The sequence below is a fragment of the Rhinatrema bivittatum genome, chromosome 1 (genome assembly GCF_901001135.1).
Source record: "Rhinatrema bivittatum chromosome 1, aRhiBiv1.1, whole genome shotgun sequence".
Lineage (NCBI taxonomy): Eukaryota > Metazoa > Chordata > Amphibia > Gymnophiona > Rhinatrematidae > Rhinatrema > Rhinatrema bivittatum.
This window is the reverse complement of record NC_042615.1, coordinates 388,485,138-388,500,659: the sequence shown is the minus strand read 5'-3', so window position 1 is coordinate 388,500,659 and position 15,522 is coordinate 388,485,138. Positions and strand designations below refer to the sequence as shown.

Genomic DNA, 15,522 nt, shown 5'->3' with positions numbered 1-15,522 from the left:
TAAGGCGGAGTCCGATAAGAAGTAAACAACCTGTATGGAAGACATTGGAAGAATGGCCTTTTATAGGATTGAAAATATCACTTAGAGGGGTATGGTTCTGTTGTGAGGGAGGATACTGTTGCGCTCTGTTCCTTTAATTGCGATACCGTTTCACATAATCTGTCTCCAAACAGATTATTCCCTTTGCAAGAGAGAGTCGGCAAGCTTTTCATGGACATCGTCCCTTATGGCACTTGTTCTGAGCCAGGCAATTCTATGAGTCACTATGGCAGCTGCTGACATTTTTGCGGAAGTGTTGAAGGCTTCATCGACTGTTCCTAAGCAGATGGCGTAAGCCTTCCTCCATATCCAATTTAATTTCAGTTTGTAATTGTCCGTCAGCACTAGAGGGACTTCCTTGTTTCAACTCTTGCAAACACAAACAAATACGGAGTAATATAAAATTGGTGTTGCTGAATCCTCGTATTCAGCAGGGTCCCCTGGAGCATCTTCTTTCCAAAGTCATCTAGGTATTTGCTGTCTCTGCCTGGTGGTGTGAGATAGTACAGTCTTGTCTTCTTTGCTTTCTTCATCGCTGATTCGACAACATGGGACAGTTGCACCGCTCCATAGTGGGAGGATTTACACATTCTAAATTTTAAATCTGTTTTCCTGGAAACAGCAGGACTGGAAAATGGTGAAGTCCAGGATTTATCTGGTACTTCCTCCAAAACTGCATGGGGTGCGAGCACCATAGGTTCTGATGGAATATTGAAGATCTTTAATATTCTGTGAACTTCCACTTTCAGATCTGGTAGCTTTTTTGTCTCAATATTTTAGGAAGGATCCTACCTTCTCTATAAATTTTGAGTATGTTAAGTCTTCAGGAAGTGAAGACTGTTTGGGTGTTCTCAGGTGGATCTGAAGATATCCCTGTAGATGATGGAGAGGCAGGGACGTTCACATCTTCTGAGTCTGCTGGTCTCAAATCCTGTGCAGAAGTTTCTTCTGCCCCTTCATTATCTTGGGGGGGAAGATGGTAGTGACCTCATGGAGATATTGTCTTCTAACTCGCTTGAGGGAATCTTGTTCTGAGGGGTGTCTGGTATTGCAGCAAAAAAGTTCTTCAGGATATCTGGGATTTGGGACATTGCCTACGATGCTGCTCTTTCCTCTGGGTAGGGAAGGATGGCGATCTGTCCCATGCAATTGGCTACTGTCAGATGAGGTCTTTCTTGGTAGCGCTGCCAGAAGAATGGCAGAATCTGGTTTCCTTTGCGAGTTTGATCTGACATGAGGCTCTTGATGGGATTTGTGCCGCTTTATCAAGGGCTCTTGTAGTTGAGGTCATTCTCTTTTTCGCCTTGATACCTGCAACAAGCATGAGTATATACTGTCCATTGAGGAGGCAGAGGAAGATCTTTCTGATACTCTGAGGACATCCACGTCTGAATTACCTTCCAACTCCTCAGGAGTAAATACCACTTATGGGTCTGGGCGCTATTGCGAATAACTACCCCTTTTGGGTTGTTCCTCATCTCTAGGTTTCATATGCTTTCATAGTGCTGAAGGACGGTTGGATAATGTGTTGTCGTCCTTCTGCTTATCCCTGTACACATGTATGGAAGCTACTTGCGTCGGTGTTGGGTCCTGCATCAGATGATGCCCTGATTAATGCTTCGTGCTTCGGTGGTCTTCCAACTCCATACGTCTCGGCGCTTTGTGTGTCGATTGACTGGTCGAACTGTGCGACATGCCTGTTCTTGGACTCCGGCTCCACCACTGTGGGTCTTTGCGATGCATTAGGGTCTTTTGGGGGGTTTATCTCCCAACCTTTTCTGCTTGTTTCTTTATTAGGAACCTCGTGCTGGTTAGGTTTGGACTGAGGCTCCAGCGATGTTGATCTCTTACCTGGTGCTGACGTTTTGGGATTTTCAGCTGGTAAGGATTGTGTGGAACGGTGGGTCGGGGCCCAGGAGCTCCTCAGTTTTTCCATTTTTTCTGCTCTTTGTCTCCAGGCTTATGGGGACATCCTGCCGCAGTTGCAACAGGAGGCCTAATCATAGTCCGTATCCATCTGTGACTGACATAATTTTTCCACATTGGCAGAACTTAAACCCTGGTGCCTTCAGTGCCATATTAGCACTTAAGTGCTTTTTCGGGTACACAAAAAAGTGTGTGAAAGATGCAAAACAATAGAAGAAAAAATAGAAGAAACAGGCACGAGAGAGACTAGCCATGACCATGAGCTGAGCGGGGGGACGTCCCTGAGAGCATGGCCAATTCAGCCTGCTTATCTGCGGGAAAAAATCCTCTGAGAAGAGAGAAAATCTCTGCGTGCAACTGGCAGCGCGGAAGAAAAGAACTGAAGATGGCGATCAAGTGGGAAGATGCGTGCAGTTGCACAGAACAAGAGCTCTGTGATCTCAGAGAAAATCCGCCTCAAGGCCATCTGAGGACGTCCCAGACAGCATGGCTAATTCAGCCTGCTATCAACAGGAAAATGTAAGCTAAGAAAACTACAGGGATTAGTGTAGTTGGAATACATAAGAGTAACATTTCACCACAACTACCTCTGGCTAATATTCTAAGAATTTATCCTTCAGAAATGCATGGAGAAGAATAGAGGATCTCTAATAATGGGGTAAATGAGGATAAAGTCAAGCATCTGGTAAGATCTGCATTAGGTAAAAAAAAAAAAAGGGCCTTAGATTCTTTATCCAATTTCTGTTGGTCATAAGCATATTATTCTGAGTCCAAGTCAATATGGGCTTTATTCTCCATATTTTATTTATAAAATATATTTATTTAGGCTAGGTATGCTGACCACAGAATGAGAAAATTCCTTATTACACCTACCTCTTAGGACAGTGTTTCCCAAATCGGTGCGCAGTGGCTGCAGTGGTGTGCCACAAAAAAAAGTCTGATAGGAAGGCATTGAGGACATAGCTGCAATCTTCATTTTCTTTCCCTCCTGCTAGTAGAGGGGGGTTAGTGAGCATCACTTATCTGTTGCTGATGCTTTCCCCTCTGCAACTGAAACTGTTTGGGTTCTTTGAGATTTGCTGCCCCCCCCCCCCCCTCAATTCTAATTAGAGGAAAGCCAGCAGAGAAGGTAGCAACAGCAAAGCCACCAGGTAAAAGTTCTGCTCACAGATTCTGCTGTTTCCAGGACATAGGAGGAAAAACATTCAGCTGAATGTACCACAGGGTTGGGGGGGGGGGGGGGTGAGAAGGAAGGTGATGATGCAGGGAGTGGAAGAAAAGTGAAGGAAAGAAGGTAATCCTTCCTGTGGCATCTTTCCCCCCCCAGCATGAAGCGAGGGAAGATAGAAGTGAAACTAGGGGGTGGTGGAAAGGGAAAATGATGCCAGGGAGTAGGCTAGATGGAAGGGAAGGTGATGACGCCAAGGGGGATGGAGGAACAAGAAAGTGAAGAAGGTGATGTCAAGGAAGAGGGAACAGAAAATGATGCCAGGAGTTGGAGAAAGAGGGAAGGAAAGAGAAGGTGATGATGCCAGGGCTTGGGGAAGAGAGGGGAACATGATGCCAGATGTTAAGGGAGAGGGAAGGTGGTGATGATAATTCCAGGAGGTGGGAGAAGGAAGAGAAGAGAAGAGAAGATTCCTGGAAGAGGAATGGGGAGGGGAGGGAAGGGAAGGGAAGAGAAAAGAAAAGAAAAAAAGCTAATGAAGGTGATATTATACCATGAAGTGAACTCTGAGCTAGCTGTGCCACTGTAACACGTTCATCCGGAGTACCTGGAGAATCCAGTCTTACGAAGAAAGTTTCACCTGACAGAACTCTTTTGTCTGGTTCTCAGCCAAAGTTTGCCTTTCTACCCCAGCTGAGGTCCGGGTTGTGGCCTTTACAATCCTGCTGTCATCAACATGTCACGTGACTGTCAGAGAGGATTGTATGACTGGGACCTTCCTCAATCCGATAAGCTCCATTACCAAACAATTCAACCAAAAACAGGGAACTCTCAATTTGCATTCCTTCTTGCACTGCATCTGTTAGAAAATAAATTTGTAGCCCTTCTTGCACTATAGCCTCTGATAGCACTTCCAATGAAGCCAAAAAATTCCCAATTTATAATCCTTCCTGCACTGTAGCTTTTATTAGCCACTCAGTCTTGCATCGAAGTCAGAAAACTGACATTTTAAAGTCCTTTTTGTACCACAGCCTCTGGAAGCAACTCAGTGTACATGTAAAGACAGAAAACTCACAGTTTATAATTCTTTCTGCGCTGCAGTGTTTACTAGCAACTCAACATTGCTCATTAAGTCAGAGAACTCGCATTTTAAAGTCCTTATTTTCCTCCTGCAGCTTCTGGTAGCAAATCACAGACTGATCCTTATGGCACTGTGGCCGCCCTTAGAAACTCGGCATTCTCCTCCTCCTCCCTACCCTCACCAAATCATCACACTTGTCTCATTTAGTTTGTGCTGGGAATCCCCTCCCACCCTTGCTTGTGACTCCACCCCCCAGGGCCTTCCCCTTACTTTCTCCACTGTCCATCACCTGGACTCCTTTCCAACCTCACTACTGCTTGGAAATGTAGTCCTTTGCTGCAGGCATCTTTTTCCTTTTTCTTATAGGGAACATACAACCCAGTACAGTAACGATACAAAAAAAAAACAAAAAAACAAGTGGAAACCACTACCTTAGGAGTTGGAAAATAATAAGGTCGCTCAGTGTGTTTTAAGAAAAAAAACCACACAAAAGAATATCATAAAAACTTATGGCATATCAACCGGGAGGAGGAGACCATCAAATCAGAAGCTCCAGACCTTGTGTCATTTTGAAAATCTCTCTCTTATCCACATGCTCATTACTTCCCACTTGTACTTCCATCCCCCCCCGAAACAAAAACATTAAAAAGCATTCCATGCCAGCTGTTCTGATAAAACAAAAGAATCAGCTGGGAAAGCCACTTCAAGCAATGGTGTTTACTTTCTGTAATCTCAGCAGAATTGTGCTCAGCTGAAGCACCAGTCTAGTGCAACCCTTCCTGCGCATTACTGCTGTAGGACCAAAGCATGAGTTATAGGGTGTCCTTAGCACAAACAATGAGAGATGGTTAAAATGCACATGAACATAATACTAACCAGTTGTGCTCTGACAAACACTATTGGCAATCCAAACGCAGAGACGACAATGCCTGTGGTGAGAAATATAGCTAGCTCCTTGCAGGCACTGCTTGCAGTATCTGTGTCATCCACCAGTCGCCTAGCTATGCAATATGGGATAGGAGAGAGGATGTAGAAGACCAGGACAAACAATGGCCAGTATTGGCTGAAAAGAAGAAAAAATTAACACCCTTATTTAGGTGTACAGAATTGTGCTATAAAGAGAGAAAACATCTTTATCAGTCATAACATTAACAATTATATTTTTATTTCTGCTTTGTCAAAGCAACTTTCATGTTTTACTTCTTTCCTTCAAATAAAATTAGGCAAAAAATCCCTAAGTAGTTGTGAATAAAGGATCATAATACCAGATTCCAGCCCTGGTTCAGATTGAGCTGGAAGTACAAAGGAGCAGGATGAAACTGCTTGGTCAAAAAAATTAAAAACAAACTGAGAAATAATACCAGACAAAAAGTGCAGCAAAGTATTCTGTTTACCCCACAAACACACTTCCCAGAAAGAGAAAGATAAGATCCTATCATGAAAATGTATTTTCAAGATAGGATCTTATCGGCAAAGAATTTGAGTGTTTTTTCAGATAACAAGCAATTTCTAACAGCCTTCATCTTATCCCATTTATGGTAATGATAGTTCTGCACTCCCTTGCTCCATTGATATTAATTTTGCAAAATAATTCAAACATAAAATTGATATTTGCACTATTTAAGACTGAGAAGCTAGCACCATAGGACAAATCTAGTCAAAATCAGGATGGACTGGGAGAAGTGGGTTGTTGGGTAGCCTAGTCTCAGGTTTCTTTAGCAGATTCCACCTTAAGAGAATAAGGAATGGAGAGTTCCCTGGGTTTGCCACAACTTTTCAATTGTTAAATGCTGTTAATTCATCAAACAGCTTTTCAGTTATTGGATGAACTAAAGGTCATTACAAATCACCTTATTTGAAACAGTGGTCCCAAAAATGGTTTAAAAAAAAAAAGTGCTAGTATCCAGCGAATTTTAAAGACAGTATTGCTTGATGTTGCTAATCTATCAAATTACAGGCTTGCTCAAACCTACCATTCATCAGTAAATTGATGAAATGGACAATAACCTTTCAATTACACATGACTAAACTGATTTATAAAGAACATAAGAACTGTCATACTAGGTCAGACCAAAGGTCCATCAAGTCCAGCACCATGTTTTCAGCAATGGCCAATCCAGATCACATGTACCTGGCAGGATCCCAAACAGAAGTTAGATTCCGTGCTGCTAACACCCAGGGGAAAGCGGTAGATTTCTCCATCACCTCTACATTTTTAATAATGGTTTATGGACTCTTCCTCCAGAAACTTGTTCAAACCTTTTTTTAAACCAAGCTAATTCATGTTTTAAATGTGTTACTTAGCGACTTGGAGTGTCCTCTACTCTGTATTTTTTGAAAAAAAGAGTGAACCGATTTGTGTTTACTTGTTACACTCTACTCATAATTTAGCAGACATCTATTATATTTCCCCTCAGCCATCTCTTCTCCAAGCTGAACAGTCCTAACCTCTTTAGCCTTTCCTCATAGGGGAGCAGTTCCACCCTCTTTATCATTTTGGTCACCCTTCTCTGTACCTTTTCTAGTTCCACTATAACTTTTTTGAGATGCGGTGACCAGCAGTCGCACCATGGAGCAAAACAGAGGTATGATATTCTTGATCTTATTCTCCATTCTTTTCCTAATAATTCCTGACCACCTGTTTGCTTTTTGACTGCCACCGCAGTCCACAATGACAACTTTTTCTGGGCATAGACTCCTAATATGGGACCTAACATCATGTAACCACAGTTTGGATTATTTTTCCCTATATGCATCACTTTGCACTTTTCCACATTAAATTTCATCTGCCATTTGGATGACCAGTCTCCCATTCTCGCAAAGTCCTCCTGCAATTTATCACAGACAGCTTGTGATTTAACAACTTTGAATAATTGTGTCTTCACTCATTATTCCCTTCTCCTGATCATTTATAAACATGATAAAAAGCACTTCACTATTTACCTTCCTTCCTTGAGAAAATTGACCATTTAGTTCTCCTCTGTTTCCAATCTTTTAACCAGTTCACAATCCACAATAAGACATGGACTCCTATCCAATGACTCTTTAATTTTATCAGGAAGGACTGTCAAATGCCTTCTGAAAATCCAGATACACTATATCTACTGGCTTGCTATTATCCATATTTATTAACTTACAAAAAAATGTAGCAGATTGGTGAGGCAAGACTTCTCTTCGGTAAGTCCATGTTGGCTCCATCCCATTAAATTCATGTCTATCTATATATTCAGTAATTTTGTCCTTTAGAATCTGTACCATTTTTAATGATAGGTTAGAAATTACAAGTAATAGGCCTGCAATGTTTGTACTTTTTATTAAATTGAAAGAAAAAAAAAGATATTTACGATATTATATATTTATGTACTTATGATGTATTCTGTATTTAGATTTGTAAACCGCTTTGTTTTTAAAAAGCAGTATATCAACAAACTAAACCACAATCTTTCCTAGAGGAAAATACTTTAGATCCTCATAAATCAGAATTTTAATGGGCACAGCACAGAAACCTTGTTGGTGTCCCTGGTGGATGAGCTCCAATATATTCTCAAAAGAGGAGATACATCCCTTTTGATTTTGGTAAATCTAACAGTATTCAATTCTTTAAAAACACCCCAACCTTTTAAAATGGTTGCAGGAGACTGGGATATCTGGGACCACATTAAAGCGGTTCCAGTAGTATGTCAGCATGAAGTCTAGATTTGCAATAATTTTTCAGATCCTCAGCCTGTTAGATACAGTCTTTCCCAAGGTTTCGTGCCAATATTAAATATTTACATGGCACCATTAGGTAAGACTTGAGGAAACGGAAGATGTCAGATTGAATGCAGATGTACAATTTTTCCTTCCCTTGTGAGAGAATTGGGAACGTTCATGTTGTTCATAAATAATTGCCTTTAAACTATAAATACCTTGATGAGTATCAATAAGTTGTAGTATTAAAACCAAGATGACTGTAGTATTGTGACCAAGCAGGAAACCAACTCTGGCTTCAGATCTTGAATTAGAACTGGATAGAGACCCTGTAATTTAAAGTTCATCATGGACTCCAAATTCTGAAACTTATATACAAAACTTATCTTTAAGAATCCTGGACTGGAAAAGGGCAGATGTTCTTCCTATTCATAAAAGGGGAAGTAAGGAAGAGGCTGGAAACTACATGGAAACTGGTTCTTACCTGCTAATTTTTGTTCCTGTAATACCACAGATCAGTCCAGAGAAGTGGGTTGTGTATCCCTACCAGCAGGTGGAGTCAGAGAGCAAAACTTTGGGCACTGCCATATATACAAGAGTGCCACCTGCAGTCCCTCAGTATTGACCTGTACCCAAGCCAATCAATCAAAACTAATGGGCGAAGGGTCGACGAAAAACCATTGTCCCTCACTTTGCCCCAATGAAACAACTTAAGCAAAGTAACTGCTATAAAAAATTGCTCCAACAATCACATTCTGCAAAAAAGGAGTTCCTTGAAAACCCAGGCAAATTCTAGCCAACACAGACTTTTGGTAACTGAAGTAAGGGATGGGCCTCTGGACTGATCTGTGGTATTACAGGAACGAAAATTAGCAGGTAAGAACCAATTTTCATTTCCTGAACATACCCAGATCAGTCCAGAGAAGTGGGATGTACCCAAGCCACCCTACACTGGGCAGGAACCCGAAAGACCCGGCATGCAGGACACTTTCACCGAAGGACGCTTCATCAGAAGCCTTAATGTCCAGTCGATAATGCTTAGTAAACGTGTGCAAAGAGGACCACACAGCCGCCCGACAGATCTCTTGAGGCGATAGTAACTGATACTCCGCCCAGGAAGTATCCCTGGTGGAATGAGCTCTGAGACCCAAAGGCACTTGGCGTCCGCGGACTAAGTACGCCAAAGCAATAGTCTCCTTAATCCATTGAGATATGGTCACTTTAGACACTTTGTCCCCTTTCTTTGTGCCACCGAAGAGAATGAACAAATGATCGGAGCATCTGAAGTCATTGGTAACCTTTAGATAACGCAATAAGACCCGATGCACATCCAAAAGATGAAGATCCTTGTCCTGAGGCGACCCCCTGGACCCCTGTGGGGAAACCCGGAAGCTCCACCATCTGATTTACATGGAAGGCCGAAACTACCTTAGGAACAAAGGAAGGAGCTGTGCGTAAAGTCACCCTATCATCGTAGATCCGCAAAAAGGGGTCACGACACGACAAGGCCTGCAATTCAGAAATCCGACACGCCGAACAAATGGCCACCAAAAACACTGTCTTCAATGTCAGATCTTTCAGGGAAGCCGTGCAGAGAGGTTCAAAAGGGGCGCCACATAGCACACGCAATAAGAGATTTAAACTACAATCTGGACACATCGCATGGATGGGAGGCCGTAAATGTTTGACCCCTTGAGAAACTGAACAACATCCGGGTGTGCTGCAAGCAAGCCGCGGGCAAGCTTTCCCCGCAAGGCCCCTAGGGCCGCTACTTGCAAACGAAGAGAACTGAATGCCCCTGTTGCAGAAAATCCAGTACCAGAGAGACCTTGACTGTTAATGGATCGCAAGAACGCTGGTGACACCATGTCTCAGAAAGCTTCCAGACCCTCACATAGGCCATAGAAGTGGCCGGACATCACGCCTGCAGGAGAATGGAAATAACCTGCTTGGAATAACCGCTCAAGCATAAACGTCACCTCTCAAAAGCCAAGCTGCGAGAGAGAAGCGATCCTTCCGATCCGAAAATATAGATGAGCCAGCTGCAAAGGACCCTCTAGGGCCACGCGAATCAGATCCACGAACCATGGGCGACGGAGAATCCAGCCGATGAGAGGCCAGGAAGGGAAGGCATACAACAGGATCCCCGTTGGCTAGGGGCACACCAGAGCGTCGAGCCCCACGGAGCCTTGTTCTCTTCGACAGCTGAAGAAAAGTTCTGTCTTCACATTCTCCCGCATCGCCATCAGATCCAACTGCGGGACACCCCACCTGGCGCAAATGAGGTTCCACGCTTCGGGAGACAGCTCCCACTCTCCCAGATCAAGATGTCGTCTGCTGAGAAAGTCCACCTGCATGTTTTCCGCTCCTGCGACATGAGACGCGGCAATTCCCCCGAGATGACGCCACGCCCAGGTGAACAGGAGATGTGCTTTGAGCGCCACCGCGGGACTTCTCGTCCCGCCCTGTCGGTTGATGTAAGCCACCGTCGTCGCATTGTCGGAGAACACACAAACCATTCGGCCCTGAATCCAGGGTAGGAATGCTTGCAAGGCAAGGCAGACAGCTCTTGTCTCGAGGCGACTGATTAACCAGAGACCTTGGGCGGATCTGTCATCGCATACTGCTCCCCAACCGGAAAGGCTGGCATCGGTTGAGACTATCAGCCTATTCAGCGGGTTCAAGTCCACCCCCCTTTCCAGATTGTCGTGGGAAAGCCACCACGACAGACTGGCTCTGGACTCGGGAAGCAGGGGCAATGGAAGGTGGAACTGCTCTGACACCGGACTCCATCATGACAAAAGCGCACATTGTAACAGTCGTGAGCGAACGCCCACAGAACCAAGTCCAAGGTGGAAGCCATGGATCCCAGCACTTGCAGATGATGCCATGCAGTGGGCGATTTCCTTAGCAGAAGAGTCTGGATCTGACTCTGCAACTTGGCTACCCGGTCTGATGCCAGAAAGACTCTGCCACGCAAGATATCGAACTGGGCTCCCAAGTAAATCAGCTCCTGGGTGGGTTCCAGGTGACTCTTCTGCACATTGATGACCCACCGGCGAGATCTTAAGGTGAGCATCACCATGCAAACTAATCTTTCGCAGTCCTCCTGTGACTTGGCGCGAATCAGCCAGTCGTCCAGGTAAGGATGGACCAGGATCCCCTCCTTGCGAAGGAAGGCTGGTACTACCACCATGACTTTGGTGAAAATTCGAGGAGCCGTTGCCAGACCAAATGGAAGGGCTCGAAACTGGAAGTGTTGCCCCAAGACCTTGAAGCGCAGAAACCTCTGGTGACTCAGCCATATCGGAATATGTAGATATGCTTCCATGAGATCCAAGAATGCTAGGAACTCCCCTGTTCGGACAGCCGCCATTACCGTTCATAGGGTCTCCATGCGATAAACGAGGGATTCGAAGACAACGGTTCACCTTCTGGAGATAGAGGATGGGACGAAACATGCCCTCCTTTTTGGGGACCACAAAGTAAACAGAGTAACAGCCCCGACCCTCTTCTGCCACCGGTACTGGGGCAATGGCCTGGAGCTAGATCAGACGCCGCAGGGTCTCCCGTACCGCTTCCTGCTTGTTGCGCAAGGCCACGCGGGACTCCACAAACACCTCCCGCACGGGTCGTGAAAACTCTAGGGCGTGGCCATCTCTCATCACCTCAAAGACCCAGCGGTCTGAGGTAATCCTTGCCCATTCCGTGTAAAAGTTGGATAATCTGCCCTTGACAACTTCGACGATGGAATGGGGACTCGTGACTTCATTGGGAGGTCTTACTGCCTCCTGTCCTGAGGTGACCAGAGTCCTGTCTGGGGCGACAAGCATCTCGAAAGGACTGTTGATGTCCTGGAGTCTGCTTAGGCGTGGAAGGCGAGGAATATCTGCCGGTTCGAAATCGGCGTGAATCCCGAAAGCGAGTCCGAGAAGGAAAAACCTTCCTGGTAGACCTTTTATCTTTCAGCAACTTATTTCTCTTGGATTCTCCGAGCAGTTTCACCAACTGATCAAGTTCCTCTCCGAACAGGAGTTTACCCTTGAACGGGAGGTTACACAGCTGAGATTGAGGACAAATCTGCTGACCAATTGTGCAGCCAAAGCAGTTGGCACGCAGCCACCACGGAAACCATGCTGCGCGCTGAGGTTCACACCAGGTCGTAAAGCGCATCCGCCACACATGCGATGCCCGCTTCTAAGCGGGCGCCCTCCAGGGCGGCACTACTGCTGGCTCCTGAACCGGCGTTAAGAGTCTTGAACCCAGCACAGACACGCCCTCTGCATAAGGCTAGCGCAGATCGTAGCACGAAGACTCAATGCAGCCACTTGAAAGACTTGCTTCAACTGGATCTCCAGTTTGCGATCCTGCATATCCTTCAAAGAGGCAGCACCTGCCACCGGGATAGTGGTCCTTCTTTGACACGGCTACCGCCGCATCCACCATCAGAATCTTTAGAAGATCCAAAACATCCATCAAAAGAGGATATTGTTTGGCCATAGCTCTGCCCACCTTGAGTCCAGCGTCCGACGATTCCCACTCACGGATCACTAGCTTGCGAACCTTTTTAGGCAGTGGGAAGGATAAAGTGGGCCCACGGAACCTGTCGCGAACAGGATTAACCCCTTCATTGTCGGATTCTTCTTGCAAAACCTTAAGCCCCAGGACTTCTAATACCTGGGGAATAAGGGGTCGTAGTTCCTCCCGCTTAAAAAGGCGGACCACGATGGGATAGTCTCCTTCTGCAGGCGACAAATCATCCCCATCAGCATCATCCTGATCAGGGTCCCCAAGATTAGGAACCGAATCCGGAACCGGAGCCATCCCTGGGTCAATCGCGGATCCGAAAAGCAGAGTAGGATTCTGCGGCCCCTGGGGACCATCACTCCCCCCGCGGGGCTGTTGTTCCTCGAGTTGACCCCTCTTTAGAGGCGGTTCGAAGAGACCCCCAGGCTGGCTAAGCCTCAAACAGTGCCTGCTTCCTGGCCAGGAAAGCCTGGTGCATCAATAAAACAAACTCAGGCGAAAACCCATCTGGGTCTCCATCTCCCACCGTGGGATCCTGAGGTGCCGGTTACTCTTAACGCCATTCCACCAGCAATATTTTCCCCCACAGGGGCTAAGACTGGAGGGGAATCCTCCTCCCTCAAGCCATGGCGTGAAGCACCCGCCACCTGGAGGGAGGGCACAGGCCCCGATGAACCCTCCATCCCTGAGGAGCAGGATAAGCAGAGGGAGGCCGTATCCAAAGCCTGCCCTTGTGACCTGCAGACTTGGAGCGGGGCCCCATGAATGATCGCACAGCCACGTGGTCCAGAAGCTGAGGGGAGAAGCACCGAAGCAGAAAAAAAAGACACGCTGCCGGCGGCCCGATGCAGAGGAGAAGAATAGGCTGCGATATCTTCCCCCACCGGAGCTGATACAGAAAAGGAGCACAGAGTCAGAGGCGGGAGAAAAAACTGCCGACAGGCCTGCTCAAAAACTGCCACGTTGCCGATCGTGCCGAGCCGCGCCAAAAAAACACTTACCCCCTCCCTTCTAAGCGACCAGGAGCAGAGGGAAATCGTGAAGAAAGGCTGCCAAACTCCCAGGAGCACCTGCAAAGGCTGGCTCTCCTGACCAGACTCCTTACCTCAGAACGAAGATGCCAGCACAGAGAAACTTTTTTTTTTTTAAACAAACTTTACTGAGTCCTCCTGAGCAGATAAGTCGAAGGAGCAGCTTTGGGGGTGAGTAACCAGGAGCCCCTGGCCTTCACTCCCCGAGTGGTAACGGACAAAACCCAGACAGGGGAAACCAACCCCCCTGGACACCCAGCTTCGACTGAGGGATGTCCCACGAAGGTGCCTAACAGCTCAGAAAGCAAACTTGACGAAAAAGTCAAGAAAGAAAAAAAAATCTAACTAACTACACTGGGAAAAAAGTAACTAAGACTGCAGGTGCATTTCTACCAGCTGCTGGAGTCAGAAAAATACTGAGGGACTGCAGGTGGCACTCTTGTATATATGGCAGTGCCCAAAGTTTTGCTCTCCGACTTCACCTGCTGGTAGGGATACACAACCCACTTCACTGGACTGATCTGGGTATGTTCAGGAAAGGCCAGTTAGTCTGACCTCTGTGGTGAGCAAACTAATAGAATCGCTGCTAAAACAGAGGACAGTACAATGTTTGGAATCCAATGGATTGCAAGATACAAGGCAGTATGGTTTTACCAGAGGTAAATCTTGTCAGATGAATCTGATCAATGTCTTTGATTGGGTGACAAGAGAGTGCACTAGATGTAGTGTACTAAGATTTCAGCAAGGCCTCTGACATGGTTCCGCATAGAAGACTTATAAATTGTGCGTCCTTGGTATGGATCCTAGAGTGACTGACTGGAAAGAAAGTGGCTGAGTGGAAGGAGACAAAGGGTAGTGGTAAATGGAGTTCTCTGAGGAGGGGGGTTTTACTAGTGGTGTGCCTTAAGGATCAGTCCTTGAACAGTTTCTTCTCAACATTTTTGTGAGCAACATAACAGAAACCTTTTCAGGAAAGATTTGTCTTTTTGCTGATGATACCAAAATCTGTAACAGGGTGGATATCCAGGAAGAGTGGAAAACATGAGGAGGAATCTAGCCAAGTCAAGGAATGGTCTATGTCTGGTAGCCAAGTGTTAATGCTTAAAAATGCAGAGTACTGCATTTAGGGTGCAAAAAACACAAAGCAAAGGTACAGTACTGGAGATGAAAGTCTTCTAAGCATAAAGGAACAATGGGATCTGAGGTAAATTGTATCTTATGATCTTAAGGTGTCCAAACAGGTGGATAAAGCAACGGTAAAAGCCAGAAATATACTTGACTGCATAGGAAGAGAAATGATCAGCAGAAAAAGGGAGGTGATATTGCCCCTGTATAGATCCCTGGTGAGACCTCACTTGGAATACTGTGTATAATTCTGGAGACTGCACCTTTAAAAGGATATAAACAGGATGGAGCCGGTCCAGAGGGTGGGTACTAAAATCATCAATGGTCTTCACTCTAAAATATGGGGATAGATTTAAAGACCTAAACATTTATACCCTAGAGCAAGGGTGGGCAAATTACAGCCCGCAGGCCAAACCCAACCTGATGACATTTTTTCCGGCCCTCCTCCTTCTCCATTTGCCCCATTAGATCCGGCCCCCCAGCACCTTCGATGTCATCAATGATGGCCTAAAGAAAAAGGGAGATTTATAATTCAAACAGCATCATAAGTCGTTTATTCATTTTAAATGCAAATGGATAAAAAAAAAAAGAAAGAAAAAAATGTGGTCATAACAGGACCGATGATTAGATGTAAAGCAATGAAGGTTGTTGACCAGGAATGCTTAATATGATGGTCCAATAGAATATTTATTAAAAAAAAAAAAAAAAAAGGAACACTTTCTATCTGGCTGTATCAACAATGGCTTGACATCACAGGCCTTTGCTGATGATCTGGATGTCGGCAGCCAGAGAAGATGTCCCCCTCAGAGGGAGCAACTGGGCAGGAAGATGAGAATCATCGCCCATCTGTAAAGAGGTCCATGTGGTCACTGGTGGACCCCATCCCACAGCAGGGAAGAGGAGAGGCCTGTCTTTTCAGTTTGCCTGGCAGTGCA

General features: G+C 45.6%; 1 protein-coding gene across 1 annotated transcript in view; it reads right to left on the bottom strand.

Annotated features, from left to right (window-relative positions):
• LEPROTL1 (leptin receptor overlapping transcript like 1) overlaps positions 1 to 15,522 on the bottom strand; it is a 99,529-nt gene that overhangs the window by 24,025 nt on the left and 59,982 nt on the right. Inside the window, exon 3 of the mRNA XM_029601668.1 lies at positions 5,091 to 5,277. Coding sequence (XP_029457528.1) covers positions 5,091 to 5,277 — 187 coding nt within the window. The remainder of the gene's footprint in view (positions 1 to 5,090; positions 5,278 to 15,522) is intronic.